This window comes from Parambassis ranga, chromosome 1 (assembly GCF_900634625.1).
Source record: "Parambassis ranga chromosome 1, fParRan2.1, whole genome shotgun sequence".
Classification (NCBI taxonomy): domain Eukaryota; kingdom Metazoa; phylum Chordata; class Actinopteri; family Ambassidae; genus Parambassis; species Parambassis ranga.
The window spans coordinates 19,499,653-19,519,363 of NC_041022.1; the positions used below are offsets into that span (position 1 = coordinate 19,499,653).

Consider the following 19,711-nt stretch of genomic DNA (forward strand, 5'->3'; position numbering starts at 1 on the left):
AAGATGCTGAAGAAGTATATAAGGCTGAAGAAACAACTGAGACAGAAGGAGGCAGCCAACAATAAAGAAGAGGACGCAAACGCTGAACTCTTCACAGAGAAGACCTATATGGAGTTGTTGAAAAGGGCTAAGAGGCAGCAGAAAGGACAGAGAGAGCAGGAGGAGGACGACGACAAGAAAGAAGTGGAGGAGAACAGCTGATCTCCTCACACTCATGTCCTATAGAAAACAAAGGAGGCTGCAGAACCGAGAAAAGGAGGACGCAACATCTAAACCCCTCACAGAGGAAGAACCCCTCAAGCCCCTGCTGTCCAAAAAGGAGCTGAAAAAGACTAACAAGAGGCAGCAGAAAGAACAGAGAGCAGGAGGAGGTCGACAAGAAGGAGGAGGGGGACACTCAAGATTAGAGACACCAAAACAACTTCTGAAAGCAAAAAAATATCAGCTTTTTACCTGTGTTTTTTTTTTCCATAATTCGACTTTAAAGTCACAATGCTGAGTTAAAATGTCTCATTAAATTCTCAGATTTAAATCAACCTTCAGAAAAAGCCCTAATCTTTACTTACACACACACACACACACTTACCTGGCCGGGCTCAGCCTGAAACAGCGACGTATAGAGCTCCGGATAAGCAGTTAGAAGATGGATGGATGGAAAAATAAAAACTAGCATTTAAGTGTCCGAATGTTGAATATTTAGTATAGTATAAGATACAACAATATAAATAATAACAGGTGGTTACATTGTTACTAAGTTTGATTGCTGCAGCTGAAGCATTGCTTTGAACAGTGATGTGAAGGATTGCTCTGGAGAATCTGCAATCTGAATTTAATTTGCTGAAACACAGAATTTGAAAAGATGAAGCTTTTATTTTGAAAAGTAGAAAATCTTATTATTATAAAGATATGAAAATATATATGAAATATTATATGAAAGGCCTGAGGCTGGAATAATACCAAAAGCTTATAAGAAGCTCAGGTTGTGATTTGAATGTGGAAAAGTAGTATACAGCTGAAGGATGATCAATGTGATTTAATGCTTAAAGTGTGATAAAGACTACAAATATGGCTGCTTTGTATGCTTCTTGTGTTTCAGCCTGTCACCATGGTAACAGCTCTGCCTGTCTAATTAAGCCCTAATTAAGACACCTGTGTGAATCTGCTGTTACTCCTCTCAGGGCAGATCCCATGTATTTAATGGGGGTTGCACCCACAGAACAACTGCTTCGTGTGTCCAAACCGAGGCACTCAGACATCTTCTTAAACATTTTTTTACTTTTCAAAATAACAGCTGCATCTTTCTAAATTCTTAACTGTGTTTCAGCAAATTAAATTCAGATTCTTGCATTCTTGATTGCAGATTCTCCAGCAATTCACACACAGCTGCAGCAGTCAAACTTGCATTTTCTTCAGGAAATGCTTTTCTAGTGTTCAAATGGGATATGATGTGAGTGTGACAGCCTTGTAGGGGTATAGGGAGGGAACAGAGTTGGACAGGACATGAAGACCATGTGTTTGGGGTTTTCTGTTAGTGAACGTTCACACACAGGTCACAGTATGCAAATTTGCGTTTGCAACTTCATGTTTTCATCAGCTTGTGTCAACATTCATGCAAATTACTGTCCTGTAAACCTGAACACATGGTATATATACCCATATATATATATGGGTTAAAGAATAACTAAATCTGCATTTTTAGTTGCAGGCCTATGCATGTATGCTGCCATGTGCTGCCGGGGATGGGATTGGATCTACAGAACAAAGTGTACAAAGTTTGATTGCTGCAGCTGAAGCATTGCTTTGAACGCTGACATGAAGGATTGGTCTGAATTGCTGGAGAATCTGCAATCTGAATTTAATTTGCTGAAACATGGTTAAGAATTTAAAAAGATGAAGCTCTTATTTTGAAGGAGGCTCAGCAGACTGAGTTCATCGATAACACAATTCACCATGGCAACAGACTGAAACAGAGCCCACTTTTAATTTAAATCGCAGTCAGACCCCACGGTCAGACTGAGTGACCAGAGGTCTGTCCTGCATAATGTTCATAAAAATACTGACTGTATTTTCTTAAACCAGTTTAGCGGAGCTTTAAACACACCGATGTACAATAGACTACAATGCCGGCTAATTTAGCGGCTATGCTAGCTTACGCAAATGACATCAAAGGCTCCTACAGATGCGTATGTACGTGGTAGAAGGGGGCGGGGCTAAATGTCGTCATCAAAGGATCTTTACTGAGTCAACATCAAAGGCTCAGTAAGCCATAAAGCGCTGCAGCATAGTTCAAGTGTACACACACCAGAGCGACACATCTTGAAGACTCTTGGAGCATTGTGATTCCAGCGCTCAGGATTATTTACCAGACATTCTTCACCTACTAAAGAAATGTTCAGGAGCAGAGTGATTCCAGCCTTCAGCATCACTCACAGGAACAGTTCTTCACCTGTGACCCTAACCCAGGAACAAATGGGAAGGGACAACTGGTTTAGCAGGACTCTGCAGCGCTTCATGGCTGCTCTAAGCCCACCACAGGAAGAGAAGGAGTGCAAGGAGAGAGAGAAGCGGGAGAAGAAGAAGCATAAGGAGGCAGCAAAAAAAGCAAAGAAGGAACAGAAGCGTCCTTCTAGATATGAGGAGCTGGCCTCTGAACTTTGCTTCCTGCAAAGCCAGCTGGACACTGCTAAAGAGACTGTCCTGGAAGCAACCAGCCTGCTGACCAGTCTGGCAGAGGAGAAGACCTTCTTGGAAAACAGGCTGACACAAGAGAGGGAGGCAAAGGATAAGTGCCTCCTTCAACAGCAAGAAGAGCTGCAACTCCTCAGAGCCACTCACGGTCAGATCCACACAGAACTGGCGGAGCAGAGGAGCCTTGTCCAACAACTTAGTGCTGAAAATGAAGCGCTGAGGCAGCTCACAGCACCGCTCAGACAGAAGGAGGAAGCTGGACTCCTCCCAGACGAGTCCTGTGTGAAGATGCTGAAGAAGTATATAAGGCTGAAGAAACAACTGAGACAGAAGGAGGCAGCCAACAATAAAGAAGAGGAGGACGCAAACGCTGAACTCTTCACAGAGAAGACCTATACGGAGTTGTTGAAAAGGGCTAAGAGGCAGCAGAAAGGACAGAGAGAGCAGGAGGAGGACGACGACAAGAAAGAAGTGGAGGAGAACAGCTGATCTCCTCACACTCATGTCCTATAGAAAACAAAGGAGGCTGCAGAACCCAGAAAAGGAGGACGCAACATCTAAACCCCTCACAGAGGAAGAACCCCTCAAGCCCCTGCTGTCCAAAAAGGAGCTGAAAAAGACTAACAAGAGGCAGCAGAAAGAACAGAGAGCAGGAGGAGGTCGACAAGAAGGAGGAGGGGGACACTCAAGATTAGAGACACCAAAACAACTTCTGAAAGCAAAAAAATATCAGCTTTTTACCTGTGTTTTTTTTTTCCATAATTCGACTTTAAAGTCACAATGCTGAGTTAAAATGTCTCATTAAATTCTCAGATTTAAATCAACCTTCAGAAAAAGCCCTAATCTTTACTTACACACACACACACACACTTACCTGGCCGGGCTCAGCCCGAAACAGCGACGTATAGAGCTCCGGATAAGCAGTTAGAAGATGGATGGATGGAAAAATAAAAACTAGCATTTAAGTGTCCGAATGTTGAATATTTAGTATAGTATAAGATATAACAATATAAATAATAACAGGTGGTTACATTGTTACTAAGTTTGATTGCTGCAGCTGAAGCATTGCTTTGAACAGTGATGTGAAGGATTGCTCTGGAGAATCTGCAATCTGAATTTAATTTGCTGAAACACAGAATTTGAAAAGATGAAGCTTTTATTTTGAAAAGTAGAAAATCTTATTATTATAAAGATATGAAAATATGAAATATTATATGAAAGGCCTGAGGCTGGAATAATACCAAAAGCTTATAAGAAGCTCAGGTTGTGATTTGAATGTGGAAAAGTAGTATACAGCTGAAGGATGATCAATGTGATTTAATGCTTAACCCTTTAAACCCTGGCCATATTAAAAGAAAAAATCACCTAAAAAGACATTCCCGAAGAAAATGAGGAAATGCACCACAATAATAATGTGCATATGCATGTTCTTGGTGTCTAGGGACATCTAGGGACCTCAGAGAATGCATTTCCAGTGTTTAAAATATTGTGTCTATTAGTATGCCTGAGTAAATTAGAAAAAACTACAGGAGAAATGTAACAATTTTATCCTCGCCTGAGTTTTTTTCCTATTTGACAGAGGAAAACATTATGCTAACAATGATTCTATGTACACAGATGCCATTGATCACATTCAGCTATTCCTTGGCTACAAATATACCAAATTTGATAGAATTTGAACAAAGAGCAAAGCCTTCACAAAGGTTTTAGTAAGGATATCACCAGGCGGACACTCAGTTTGGCACAATTTGGCACCACATTGCCAAATAGGTTGCTATAGCTATAGCTAGCTTACTCATTTCCAGTGGAAACTGGCTGGAAAATACAATTTATATCCATTTCACTAGTCTATTGCCATCTACTGGAGCTTTTGGGTATGAATTTACCTTGCACTTCATCAACTTCTACCATTATGCACAGTGTAAAATCAATAGAAAAAAACATCAAAATGTATGATTTTGTCTCCAAATAGAGTAGTTTTTATTATAATAACTAATAACTAATGTACATTAATGAAAGTCCAACCAAATATTAGGTAAAGAAAATAAAAATAACAACAAGGAGAGGTGATGCCTCAGTGTTGAGCCCAGATGGGCCTGGAACCTCACTTTCCTCTTCTCTTCCCTCTTGGCTGTGAAAATAATAACAATTATTATTATCTGTAATTGCATACATATTGAAATACACATATTATGTAAATAATATGTAAAGACAGTATTGAATAGGATTGAATCATCCTTCTTCATCTCTGTTCAGCTGTTCCCTTAGGGGTTGCCACAGTCAATCATCACCACTATCCTCTGCATCCTCCTCTCTCACCCCAACTACCACCCTGCTGTCTACTATATTGTGTACACGTATATATATAATAAATCATTTTATCGATCAACACGGATATTAGCAACAAACAGTTTACACTTCAAAATAAATGTACAAAACTTACTCAAACTGGGTCTATCTTTTCCAACGTTCAACGTTGCTGGCAACGGGGTCGAACGAATCCGGAAATTCCTGCCGTTGAAATTCTGCTCCATGCCCCTCTCGTCACGGTATCATGAAGAGATACGCTAGCTAACAACCTAAAAAAACCCTCTGACACTTACTGAAACTCACTGAAAGTCACCGAAAGTCACTGAAGCACACTAAAGCAACTACAACCTCCACAAACACATACGCGTAGTTAGCTAGCGTTAGTGTTGTTGCGTCTAGTCTTTACACAGGGATTTTACGTCAGCTGGGTATTGTAGTCCATTAGATTTTTTTGTACCATTCGATTCAGTAGCTTGTCCTCTTTCATTGGACTACAAACATGGCCGCAACCGTGGCAGAATTTGATCAGAATTTGAAGTAATAGTGCCTGTACGTTTTCGGCCCTTCGGCGGGCTCATCGGGTTTTAGAGTGTGATAAAGACTACAAATATGGCTGCTTTGTATGCTTCTTGTGTTTCAGCCTGTCACCATGGTAACAGCTCTGCCTGTCTAATTAAGCCCTAATTAAGACACCTGTGTGAATCTGCTGTTACTCCTCTCAGGGCAGATCCCATGTATTTAATGGGGGTTGCACCCACAGAACAACTGCTTCGTGTGTCCAAACCGAGGCACTCAGACATCTTCCTAAACATTTTTTTACTTTTCAAAATAACAGCTGCATCTTTCTAAATTCTTAACTGTGTTTCAGCAAATTAAATTCAGATTCTTGCATTCTTGATTGCAGATTCTCCAGCAATTCACACACAGCTGCAGCAGTCAAACTTGCATTTTCTTCAGGAAATGCTTTTCTAGTGTTCAAATGGGATATGATGTGAGTGTGACAGCCTTGTAGGGGTATAGGGAGGGAACAGAGTTGGACAGGACATGAAGACCATGTGTTTGGGGTTTTCTGTTAGTGAACGTTCACACACAGGACACAGTATGCAAATTTGCGTTTGCAACTTCATGTTTTCATCAGCTTGTGTCAACATTCATGCAAATTACTGTCCTGTAAACCTGAACACATGGTATATATACCCATATATATATATGGGTTAAAGAATAACTAAATCTGCATTTTTAGTTGCAGGCCTATGCATGTATGCTGCCATGTGCTGCCGGGGATGGGATTGGATCTACAGAACAAATTGTACAGAAATAAATACAGTATTAAAAAGAGATTCTTAACTAGAAAACGCATTTCCTGAAGAAAATGCAAGTTTGATTGCTGCAGCTGAAGCATTGCTTTGAACGCTGACATGAAGGATTGGTCTGAATTGCTGGAGAATCTGCAATCTGAATTTAATTTGCTGAAACATGGTTAAGAATTTAAAAAGATGAAGCTCTTATTTTGAAGGAGGCTCAGCAGACTGAGTTCATCGATAACACAATTCACCATGGCAACAGACTGAAACAGAGCCCACTTTTAATTTAAATCGCAGTCAGACCCCACGGTCAGACTGAGTGACCAGAGGTCTGTCCTGCATAATGTTCAGAAAAATACTGACTGTATTTTCTTAAACCAGTTTAGCGGAGCTTTAAACACACCGATGTACAATAGACTACAATCCGGCTAATTTAGCGGCTATGCTAGCATAGCCGGCTAATTTAGCGGCTATGCTAGCATACGCAAATGACATCAAAGGCTCCTACAGATGCGTATGTACGTGGTAGAAGGGGGCGGGGCTAAAATGTCGTCATCAAAGGATCTTTACTGAGTCAACATCAAAGGCTCAGTAAGCCATAAAGCGCTGCAGCATAGTTCAAGTGTACACACACCAGAGCGACACATCTTGAAGACTCTTGGAGCATTGTGATTCCAGCGCTCAGGATTATTTACCAGACATTCTTCACCTACTAAAGAAATGTTCAGGAGCATAGTGATTCCAGCCTTCAGCATCACTCACAGGAACAGTTCTTCACCTGTGACCCTAACCCAGGAACAAATGGGAAGGGACAACTGGTTTAGCAGGACTCTGCAGCGCTTCATGGCTGCTCTAAGCCCACCACAGGAAGAGAAGGAGTGCAAGGAGAGAGAGAAGCGGGAGAAGAAGAAGCGTAAGGAGGCAGCAAAAAAAGCAAAGAAGGAACAGAAGCGTCCTTCTAGATATGAGGAGCTGGCCTCTGAACTTTGCTTCCTGCAAAGCCAGCTGGACACTGCTAAAGAGACTGTCCTGGAAGCAACCAGCCTGCTGACCAGTCTGGCAGAGGAGAAGACCTTCTTGGAAAACAGGCTGACACAAGAGAGGGAGGCAAAGGATAAGTGCCTCCTTCAACAGCAAGAAGAGCTGCAACTCCTCAGAGCCACTCACGGTCAGATCCACACAGAACTGGCGGAGCAGAGGAGCCTTGTCCAACAACTTAGTGCTGAAAATGAAGCGCTGAGGCAGCTCACAGCACCGCTCAGACAGAAGGAGGAAGCTGGACTCCTCCCAGACGAGTCCTGTGTGAAGATGCTGAAGAAGTATATAAGGCTGAAGAAACAACTGAGACAGAAGGAGGCAGCCAACAATAAAGAAGAGGAGGATGCAAACGCTGAACTCTTCACAGAGAAGACCTATATGGAGTTGTTGAAAAGGGCTAAGAGGCAGCAGAAAGGACAGAGAGAGCAGGAGGAGGACGACGACAAGAAAGAAGTGGAGGAGAACAGCTGATCTCCTCACACTCATGTCCTATAGAAAACAAAGGAGGCTGCAGAACCCAGAAAAGGAGGACGCAACATCTAAACCCCTCACAGAGGAAGAACCCCTCAAGCCCCTGCTGTCCAAAAAGGAGCTGAAAAAGACTAACAAGAGGCAGCAGAAAGAACAGAGAGCAGGAGGAGGTCGACAAGAAGGAGGAGGGGGACACTCAAGATTAGAGACACCAAAACAACTTCTGAAAGCAAAGAAATATCAGCTTTTTACCTGTGTTTTTTTTTCCATAATTCGACTTTAAAGTCACAATGCTGAGTTAAAATGTCTCATTAAATTCTCAGATTTAAATCAACCTTCAGAAAAAGCCCTAATCTTTACTTACACACACACACACACACACTTACCTGGCCGGGCTCAGCCCGAAACAGCGACGTATAGAGCTCCGGATAAGCAGTTAGAAGATGGATGGATGGAAAAATAAAAACTAGCATTTAAGTGTCCGAATATTGAATATTTAGTATAGTATAAGATATAACAATATAAATAATAAGATAAGATACAACAATATAAATAATAACAGGTGGTTACATTGTTACTAAGTTTGATTGCTGCAGCTGAAGCATTGCTTTGAACAGTGATGTGAAGGATTGCTCTGGAGAATCTGCAATCTGAATTTAATTTGCTGAAACACAGAATTTGAAAAGATGAAGCTTTTATTTTGAAAAGTAGAAAATCTTATTATTATAAAGATATGAAAATATATATGAAATATTATATGAAAGGCCTGAGGCTGGAATAATACCAAAAGCTTATAAGAAGCTCAGGTTGTGATTTGAATGTGGAAAAGTAGTATACAGCTGAAGGATGATCAATGTGATTTAATGCTTAAAGTGTGATAAAGACTACAAATATGGCTGCTTTGTATGCTTCTTTTGTTTCAGCCTGTCACCATGGTAACAGCTCTGCCTGCCTAATTAAGACACCTGTGTGAATCTGCTGTTACTCCTCTCAGGGCAGATCCCATGTATTTAATGGGGGTTGCACCCACAGAACAACTGCTTCGTGTGTCCAAACCGAGGCACTCAGACATCTTCCTAAACATTTTTTTACTTTTCAAAATAACAGCTGCATCTTTCTAAATTCTTAACTGTGTTTCAGCAAATTAAATTCAGATTCTTGCATTCTTGATTGCAGATTCTCCAGCAATTCACACACAGCTGCAGCAGTCAAACTTGCATTTTCTTCAGGAAATGCTTTTAATGCTAATGGGGGTTGCTGCTTCCTGTGTCCAAACCGAGGCACTCAGACATAAAATGTAAAAACCGTGAGCATCACAAGCGTTTGCATCTACACATCTTTTACTGGATTAAGATGAAGTTGCACACATTTGTAGAGCAAAATGTTCTGGTGCTCACAGTTTTTAATTTTTTTGTCTGAGTGCTTCAGTTTGGACACTTTTCCACATTCAAATCACACAGCTTCTTATAGTCTTATGGTATTATTCCAGCCTCAGACCTTTCATATGGTATATTCACAGGCTATTCTTTAAGTTCGATGACTTTATACTGTTTTTGTCTTCAGCTGTTTTTTTTCATATCTTCCTAATATTCAAACATTTTTTACTTTTCAAAATAAGAGCTGCATCTTTCTAAATTCTTAACCGTGTTTCAGCAAATTAAATTCAGATTCTTGCATTCTTGATTGCAGATTCTCCAGCAATTCACACACAGCTGCAGCAATCAAACTTGCAATTTCTGCAGGAAATGCTTTTCTAGTGTTCAAATGGGATATGATGTGAGTGTGACAGCCTTGTAGGGGTATAGGGAGGGAACAGAGTTGGACAGGACATGAAGACCATGTGTGTGGGGGAAATGTAGCGTTAGGAAAAAACTTCGGTTTGTGCTCACAGCTCAGATCATAACGCCCTCAACTGGACATTCAGAGAAAAGCAGGTGACAAGCTGCCACTGAACTGTAGGAGCTTCTGTGTTTTTACGGTAAGTTTTCATTGCTATACTTTTACTTGTTCCATCACTGCCTGATCAGTCTGCATTTTAGAGGGGGTTCCCAGTTGTATATTGTATTAATAGCCAAGTTGGATTAATATGGCTCCCTAATCTCCCAAATAGAGATGAATACAACTCAGTTTTCTCCAAATAGGCCTACATCTAATTATACATACAACTGTGAATGCAAAGAACTTTATGTTTGGAAACTGTATGAGTTGCTATAGTATTAAAAGCAAAGATGCTGTGAAAAGGTTACAGCAATATCCATATATTGTGTACAAATCATACAGTTGTGTAACTTGCAGTTACACTTTGACACACACTAGGTGGCAGACAGCTGCCTGCGTATGCAACACTTTACAGATGTAACACAGAACACAAACAGAAATACAGAAAGTACCTCCATGACACGTTTAAAGCTCTCACACACTGCCATGTTAGTTAAGTGTTCATTTTGTGTAACACAGTGAAGACACAAAGCTGACATGGTTGCTCTTCAGTCAGATTACGTTTCCATGACTGTGAGGCAACTTACAGTTCTCGTGGCTGTATGAAAACTGAAGTACAAAACAAGCATTTAAAGCAGTGTGATGGAATCTACTCAGTGGTATTGTCTGATGTTTATATCTTGAAACACTCTCTAATAAACAATAACATCACAGCTACAGCACTGATGAGAATTCTACGGCTGCACTGGGATTGTTTGCCCTGACCAAAAGTATGCTGGTCTGCCTGGCTGTGTGGCTCCGTGGGGTCTCACACCTGTAAAAACAGTATGAGAATATGATACAGAAAGAAGAGGCCGCTGGGTTTGCACGGAAGAGCATGAGTGTGAGGAGCAACACTGTATGGGTCAAAGACTTTCTATTCTTCCAGCTCTACAGAACAAGCACAGATCACTTAAATATATCATATCTTTGGCTAGACATCTGTTTCTCTATGCCCAAAGGCCAGGCTTTAGGTCAGGGGACGTTAGATCAATGATTAGAGTCAGCAGAACATGCTCTGGATGTCACTGCCTATAAGAGATATAATAAACTGTCTGATATGAATAGATATGGAAACCTCCAGAAATACATTTACCTCCATGTTTATTGAGAGCTGCAGATGTTTTGTTCCACGTTGTTTTTAGCAAGCTAAACAGAGAACATTAAACTTTGTCATCTTCTCCATGTCTGCTGGTACCAACAGAGTCAGCTGCCACTTCCATGTTGCACCACTTTAGCAATGGACAGCGTTAAGAAAATGAGTCAGATGCAAGGACAGACCACAACTACGAGCACTTGACTGTATGGTAAATGTTAACGAAGCTAAACAAAGCTAAAAATGTACGACTGTCGTAGGTTTTTCAAAATAAATGTCTAATTTCGAAAGCGCGTCGCCAATACTTTAAAATACGAAGGGTATTTCCCAAATATATATTATATTTGGTTATAACTCTTAATAAATTAAGAAAAAAAATGAATTAAGCCCAATGTGAAATGAGTTTGCTGTTTATCATGTTTGTGTTATTATTTTGAAGGCACACTCATGCTACTTCCGGTGCTGCCTTGCCTTTCACTGGTTGGTTTACCGCAGCTTGGCAACAGCTGCCTTGTTGCTAGACGACTCTATCTGCAACACTGATGTGGAAACAGCAACCTCTGCTCGGAAAGACAAACATTTTACTGGATTTCGGGAAGCTTCGACTGACACTTCATATCACTGTAGCAGCGGCTCCTTATCTGCAAAAATGCATAGTGTTGTTGACGGAAATTATGGAGTGGTAGCATAGCTAGCGCCTCTTTTGTTACCCCATGTTTTTACTACTAGCAAAGAGAGAGGGGCAAGCTGAAGTAAGCTTTTTGACTTTTTGAAAAAATGAGAGGATTACACACGGACAGAGTACGGTTTTCAAACTTTACGTAACGTTTACTGTCCAGCAATGTTTAGTGCAACTGCTAAAACGTCTCTGGAGGCGAGTGACACCCAAACAGATGAAGACTGTGAAGAGCTGGTGAGTCCTTCTCTTCGTTTAGGTCTAAACACAACTGCTTCGTGTATATTGAATGCTTAACTCAAAACAGCACACAACAGAAAAGTCCATGGCTTGTAAACTGATTTCAGATTGTGATGCCGTTTAGATGTGTGCACTTTAACCAAACTCTTTTTGTTAGTTGTTGATGTCTTTGCTGCTTTATGATTATCTTCAATCCTTTTTGACAATCTCGCTGACATTCACCTCCACTGCTCAACGTAGGTTGAGGATGGCTTCTCGCTTCCGGCTGATATTCCAGAAAAGGTAACGAAATGGACTACTATATCTTCTGTGACATAGCACATCTAATCTGTTATAAGTGTTTGGGGTAATGGCTTGCTGTAGACATGTGCTCTACCTCATGGGGTTTGTTAACACCTTTCCTCTGCTTTTATTTCTCCTATTTGTCCACTATCAGAGAACAAGCAGGGGAAAATCGCCTGGCAAGCCTCCTCTTTCTCCAAGTAAGCGCTCCGCAGTCTCCTGCTGATTGGAGAGCTTTTGCTGACACTTTTAACAAGCTCTACTAAACTATTTTGTTGTGTACATGTAGGGTCTCCATACCTCATCAGTCTGAATTTGAACACCAGGAGAGCAGCAGTGGGAGCATGGAAAGTGCCAAGGGCTTCCCTGGGGGACACCAGAGGTGACACTCCTGGGGATACGGCTTGGTTCACATCTCTCAGCAACGGCCATGGTAGGCACTGTGAAAACATGACTGACGAACAAAGCATGCACAGCACAGTCAGTGTATTTGAGAACAGCTGCTTGCTGCTTGCTTCTGGCATTCTCTGCAACTAAAGCAAAGAGCTAACAAACATAGTAGGTTTGCAGATTATGTGAGTATTTGTTATCTCGTTGGCATTAAAAATAAAGACAAAGAGACAGAAAAGATGTTAAAAGCTGTCAGATGGAGAGCAGCATGTCTATTACAGCTAATTTCTTTACAATTTATTTTATTTGCTAATTGCAAATTGCATGCAATAGCTCAACATTTAGGTAAAAAACTTCACATTACAGAAAGCTGTGACATTAGCTCAACTACTTAAACATTAAGCAGAGTGTTAAACATAGTAAATAACACTGTAAAGTTGTAATAAGGTGATACGCATTAACAATACAAGTCATACAGTAACATAAGAAGTCTCTGTCAATCTAACTGTTTTTATAGATGCATCCCAGACACTAAGATCAGAGTGTGATGTCACCCCAGAGCTGCTCACACAGAACTCGAGCACAAAGAAATACAGACGTCTTCACTCTGCATCTAATGGTGAGTAAATGTGTCGGTGGTCAGAAGTAGAGTTAGAGTTGTATGCCAGCTGAGAAAGGGAGATGGTACAAGAAAAAGACTAAATGTGAGAGTGTGACATGAAAACAGTTTTTCAGCTGACATTGTTATGATTTAGTACACTTATCTACACCCCCAATGTTGGTCCATGTGCTTTTGCAGGTTTGACATTAGGAAAAGCTGACAGCAGGGATAAGGAGGATATGTATGATGAAATCATTCGCCTCAAAAAGGTAAAGCACAATAATTTTGCGTACAATTGTGTCTCAGTTGTGTGTTTTCAATCCACTGCAGTAGCATGCATGTGGGGCGTTCCTCTTCTGCAAGACGGCTCAAAGTTACATCTTAGTGCAACATGTGGATGTCTTGTCTGCGGATGTGGCCTTTACCAGTTCTGTGTGGCGTTTTGTTGCTGACTTGAAAGAGATACATTATAAGATGAATTTTATATATGATTAGTTACTAGTGCTTGTTCCATGCAGAGTCTCCAGGCACAGAAGTCTGACAACCAGCAAATGAAAGCCAAGCTGCGGCGCCTGGAGGAAGATAATGCCAAAAGAGAGAAACAGATAGAAGAACTGTTAGATCCCACGAAGGTAAAGTGAGATCAAACAGCCACTTTTGATTTTAGTCATAAGAACAAGTTATAAAGTTTATAATATATTTGTTTTTCTCTAGGGATCTGAATATACTCGGAGTTTGGTGGATAAGAAAAAAGAAGGCAGTGTGGTGAGTATGTCCAGTTTGTTAGTGAGCGTAGCAGAAATTATTTCTGGACGTATGTCTAACAAGCTGCTACTGTCCATCCAGATTCTTAACGGGCTGAAACAGAAGATCCTAAAACTGGAGCAACAGTGCAGAGAGAAAGAAAATGCTTTAAGGTAAAACACTTCAATATCTATACGTTCATTTTATTTATGTGTGAAGGAAAACAGTGTTCACATCATTATCTTTTCCAGTAAACTACAAAGTGAGCTGAGAACCACCAATTTGGAGGAGCTGAAGATTACAGTAGAAACTTACTTTGAAGAGGTAACATGCTTATAGATACCAAATAAAAGTATTTGTCATATTTTTCACCTGGATGCTGAAGTAAACTTGTTGTGATCTAAAATTTAAAAATGAAGTCAAAGCACAACACTGCTATTTCACATCCACTTGTTTAAAGTGTGAACTTAGAGTTTTTGTGTCTTTTAGATCCAGAGACTGAGGATGCTTCTAGAAGCTGCAGAGAGGAGGTATGTATCGCTGAGACAGGTCCGACAATACTCTGTGAAAGAGTGATCATCCCAACCTAATCAACCTCTAAATGCAAACCCTTGTTAATAGGGACACTGGTGGCTGTTATGTGAACTGCAGTCAGCCTCTTGTTGCTCGTGCACAGGCTCACTCACAGGCTCACTCACAGGCTTTTACAGGCAGCTGTGAATGTTTTGCTAAAGCATAAAAATGTTACTTGTAATTCTTTTGCGTATTACACATGGGAAAAGTTCAATATTAAAAAACTGAAATATTCGAAGGATACCTGAAGAGTGGTTAAATATTATTGCAACATTGCTGGTGGATATAAAAAGAAGAACAGTGTGTTCCCTGCTGTTTGTCTTCCTCTCACCCCCCCTCTCTGTGTCTCTCTGTAGTAGTCGAGCTGAGAGTAAATGCTCCAAGAGGGAGCAGAAGGCTTTAAGCTCCACGGTTCATCGTCTGTCTGATAACCTCAAGCAGCTTCAACAGGAGAACACGGCACTCAGAGAAGAACTTAACACTGACAGTCCTGTTGGAGGAATGAAAGGTCTTCACTCACACATCACCACACACATCACACACAGTGCTGGTAGAACCAACAAGTTTTGTTAGACTTCAGTGTCTTTTGAAACATTTTCTAACAGCTGTCAACATTCTCCCCTGGGTTTTTTGGCTTACTTCTACATATTTGGTGTGGTGATGGGAATGCATTATAATGTTTTCTAAATTTATTTCCAAACAGGACAATAGAAAGTAGCTCCTCCTAAATTGTATTTCATTATGTGTTTTACAGTAACTGCCTTGGGCCTTCTAATATATTAGAAAGGAGTAAATATGTGTTCAGCATTTTTGCCAGAATTAATGGAGCAATTGAACAATACAGTGTCAACATCACCCATAAAATAAAGTAATTAGCATTTTATTAATAGCACTAATATATATATACACATATATAAGACAAATCAACTACAGTAATATATGATGTGCTGTATTATTATTACTATATTATGAAAATGTTTTTTGTGATTATAACTCTTAGGTTACAGAGAGTGGAGTAAACAGAGATTGCTGAGAAGGCTGTTGGAGGTGGAGAAGGTGAGAGAGAACTAGCTGCTCATGTAAAGACATGCTCATCTCCTAAGATCTGTTTTAGAAGCTGCATTACAGACAGACCCCTCTCTTTCCCTATCAGAGGCTGGAGGGCAGCAGAAGACACACCCCGTCAGCAAAAAGCTGCATCCGATTGGATCAGGAAGTCCAAGCCACGCTCACAGAGACTGTGGGGTTTACCATGGCAACAGAGGCAGTGGTTTCCGTAGGAACAATGACTGAGGGAGGAGAGGAGTTCTTTGATCTGAGGGAATGCCTCAGCCAATCGAAGAAAGAGAAGGCGGAGCTGCAAGAGATACTGTCAAGTAAAGAGTGAGTGAGCAACAGCCAAAGACCACTCTGTCCACTTTATACATATAAATACTATGAATCTGTCTGTGCGAGACACTACTATTAAAAATGTTATCATCTATTGAAGAAAATAACAAAAGATGTCCCTGACTGATATTATTACATCAGCAGCATGAAGCCATTTTGTTATTGACATTGTAGCTGTGTTTTCAGGGATGAACTGAAACAACTGAGGACAGAAAGACAAGAACTGGAGAGCGAGAGAGAACAACTGAAAGCTGAACAAGAGGAACGGCAGGACAATGAGAGACAGCAGTATAAGTATGTTTTGACTTATTTGATTGCATGGATTTGAATCAATTGGTACATTGACAATTTAGGTTCAGTTTGAAAAACTTCTGCGCGTACCTGTTCTGTGGGTAACTTTGTTTTGTGTATTGTTTTTTAGACGGGAGTTAGAGCAGTTGTGGGTGAGGATCCAAACTCTGGAGGAGGAAAAGAGCAAACCTGCCCAGGTTGAGCTCTCTTCTCTTTGTCCCACGACGACTGGGAGTCATAATGAAACTCAGGGAAGAGCAGGTCTGGAGGAGGGAGAGCAGAGGGACACTGGATGTAAAAAGGAGGAGGCGGAAGGCGATGATGCAAAGAGGAAGGACACAGAGAAGGCAGCAGTGGTCATTCAGACAAACTGGAGGGAGCACAGAAATAGAGTATGTAACATAACACACTTATGTAAAAGGGGATTCTTTGACGTGTAAGAGCAGTGTTATATAAATAAATGTCCAGACAGTGTCTGAAATGTCTCTGCATTTTCTTTTCTTTTAGGACATTGTGATGTTGCAGTCAGCATTAAGAGGGCATCTCCTGAGAGAGTCTCAACTCAAAGACCTGCTGGAAAACACACAGACTAAGGTTTGACAAAGACCCACTCACACATTCATCTGTCTGTATTTGTGAAGCAGCAAAAAAACACCCCATCATTATTTCATTCAAGTGTGGTGTTCTACCTCACCTTTAGTATCAATATTCACAGGTACATCTAGCAGTACCCAAACACTGTGTTAAAAAATAAACTTCACTTTGAGGAGGGTTGGCTCTTCTCTAATATGTGCTCTAATAAAGTGTTATAGGTACTATAGGTAGTTATAGGTATATATGGGCTAATTTGTGTTTGGTAATACTACATGAGTTTCCGCATTGCCATGGGTGATGGACTAGACTTTTCTCAAGCTCTGACAGTATGTTGGACCAGACATTGCTGGCTCTAAAAAAACATTTTCTGTGTGTCATATTTCATATGTAGTCTCCGTCAGGTGTCATTTCTGTGTTCCTCTCACACACCTAACCTGCCTTGTCCTCCCCATACTCTTTCTCACCTCCTGGGTCCAGGTAGTACCAGAGGCAGTCGGTGATTTAACTTCCTCTGTTGATGGACAGCTAGATGTGGTTGCCTTGACGATGATACAGTCTGCATTCAGGGGACATCTGGCTCGCTGCAGACATACAATAGAAAGGTGACTCATTTATACACAAAAGCAGTCAATATATTTTTCATTTGACATATTTTTGCGTAAACATTGATGTGTGTGTGTTTGTGTGTTTTTACATCAGCTCAGGGTGCTCTGTGCCTTCTCCTGTGGAACACAATTTGCCCACACCGGTACCTAGGAGAGCCCGCTTAGCACAAGCACCCAGCAAAACAGGTGAAGTTTGCACCATTTTTGTGGTGACATCCCTGCATAGTAGTAAAAATACATCAACCAGAAGTAACAGGTCATGACAGAAAACACACCAACCTCAGAATTGGAGTCAGGGGTCAGGCTTCACATGTATTGTGCAACACCCTGGCATCGCTGTGCTCTCGCCCTGAAAATCACTTCGTTTTTCTCCTGACACCTTTATGGGTAGTGATGGATCTCCCTGGCACACTGATCTAATTCCATGGTGCCTGCCTCTCATGCACCAGCCTGAGCTTTGACAGCCAGTGATGAGGACACTCAGCAGACCTGCAGAGCAGTAATGTCACTGTCTCACATAACCTTTTAAGATCTATAGTTGCAGCTGTGCTGTGAAACAATCTTGTCCTAAGCTTCTGCTTCACCCACATGACCCTGCGAGGGTGCACTGCCTTCCTCATCACTTTCTCCAACATCTCCCATGGTTTTTAACAGCATATGGTTGCAGAGTGCAGAACAGCGATGTCAGCATTATATTCCTGCATCCTGCATTTGAAGTGTAGTTGACTTCACTGACACATTTCATTGTCATAAGCATTTAACGGTAGTGGGCACAATATTACTGTAGGTGTAGTTTCATGTAACAACCTGAACATTTGTAAATGTCGCTTATTCACCATTTTGTTTGTTTGTTTGTTTTTGCAAGATGCGGCATGCCTCAGTGAGGATGGTGAAAAGGAGGCTGCACGAGAGGACCCCTGGCCTGTCTCTGGAATGGCACCGTCAAAAGGTTAGAGGAAGAGAGGACAAATGACTTTCAGTGTTTTGACTGGGCTAAATTAAAAATGGCCATAAATGTAAATATTATAGTGAAATGAGTCAACATACATGTGCTGTCTCCTGCACCTCGAACAGATCTCCCTGACACAGCAGAGACTGATGAAGCCACTGCAGTTGATTCTGATGATTCTGATGATATCATTGTGTCTCCGTCACGTCCTCTAAGAAGCAGAGAAGTCTTACTCTTGTAGACTGTGTGTGTGTGTGTGTCTATGTGTGTGAAATCGTATGTAGAAAGATTTTTTTACTCAGAGCCTGTGTGTCGCGTGTTGCACTTACCAGATCATTCGACTTTTTAATGAATCCTGCTAATAAACTTCAATCAGGATAAAACACAATATCGGCTGTTTAAGGGCTTTTCCCATAATAATAACCAGAATTTTCATAAGGACATAACTGGCACTCATTTTCTATGTAAAATGAAATATATAGCATTGCCGCAGTGTTGATCTAAGGCAAGAAAGGGCACTCATAAACATATAAATATGCGCATGCTTTATTTTCATTGGTTATTCTTGATCCAGGTAGCCCTGTTTCATCAGTCTCATTTATTTTCAGAGGTTGTTTTCTTTGCCAAAGTGCCTACTGTGTTGAAATTAACATACAATTGCAGTAATAAATGTGTTCATATTGTTCAACTGATGAGCCCAAGTGAGCCACATCACTTTAATATCATCTGGGCTGGAATTGTGAATAAGTCATATTTTTAATTTGTGAGCGCAAGCACATTAACATATGGTGTGTGCTTATTATTCTATGGCTGATTCTAAGGTATGATTGACGAATGATTTTTCAACTGACGCACTATTGAGCCAAACTGTGAATAATCTGTAGGTCAGTCTGCTGCAGCACTGAACAGTGCAGTAGAGGATACACAGGGAGTGTGACTAATGCCAATAAATACCTGTGCTTTATAATGGATGAATGATAACCTCAGCAAAAACTGTGCAACAAGACTAAACTAACTTAATTGTCATTTAATAAATTGCTGTTTTTCTAAGGAAATGTATAGTTTCTGATTTGGTTCCTGCAGAAAATCATCTGGTAATGTATACTTTTTTATATTGGGGTTTTCCTGCAATGCTGTGATTTTATCCTACAATTAAAAAGTAAAGTTAATGTTTGGTTTTATTCAAGTCTTGTTTTGCATGGTGGTTTTCTATTAGAGAAGCCGAAAAGTTCCTCTAAGCAGAAAAAAATCCTTACACAGAGGACAGGATCCCTTTGGGGTCCTTTGTTTGGGCTGTTTCTGTAAGTCCACTGTAGCCTGATTTCCTTTCCTTTCTCAGGTAGATGCAATTAAACTTTAATACACCTGAATGTAAAAGTATAAAAATAGTTAGCATAGTTAAAAAGTTGTAGTTAGATTTTTCTTTAGATAACTGTCTGACCCCTTGTGGGGACTTTTGAGGTCAATGTTTTGATACTAAGGCATATCTAATG

The 19,711-nt window shown here is 40.7% G+C and overlaps 1 protein-coding gene across 1 annotated transcript; it reads left to right on the plus strand.

The window, feature by feature from the left end:
• The first annotated feature begins 11,382 nt into the window (after window positions 1-11,382).
• Window positions 11,383-19,371, plus strand: iqce (IQ motif containing E). The gene is made up of 21 exons (XM_028404889.1): window positions 11,383-11,797; window positions 12,041-12,082; window positions 12,237-12,282; window positions 12,372-12,515; window positions 12,990-13,091; window positions 13,272-13,342; window positions 13,592-13,705; window positions 13,788-13,838; window positions 13,920-13,990; window positions 14,069-14,141; window positions 14,307-14,347; window positions 14,747-14,898; window positions 15,391-15,446; window positions 15,544-15,773; window positions 15,966-16,073; window positions 16,201-16,462; window positions 16,578-16,664; window positions 17,142-17,266; window positions 17,364-17,455; window positions 18,135-18,218; window positions 18,344-19,371. The coding sequence occupies exons 1-21, from the start codon at window positions 11,726-11,728 to the stop codon at window positions 18,457-18,459; spliced, it is 2,139 nt and encodes a 712-aa protein (XP_028260690.1). The 5' UTR covers window positions 11,383-11,725; the 3' UTR covers window positions 18,460-19,371.
• The last annotated feature ends 340 nt before the right edge of the window (window positions 19,372-19,711 follow it).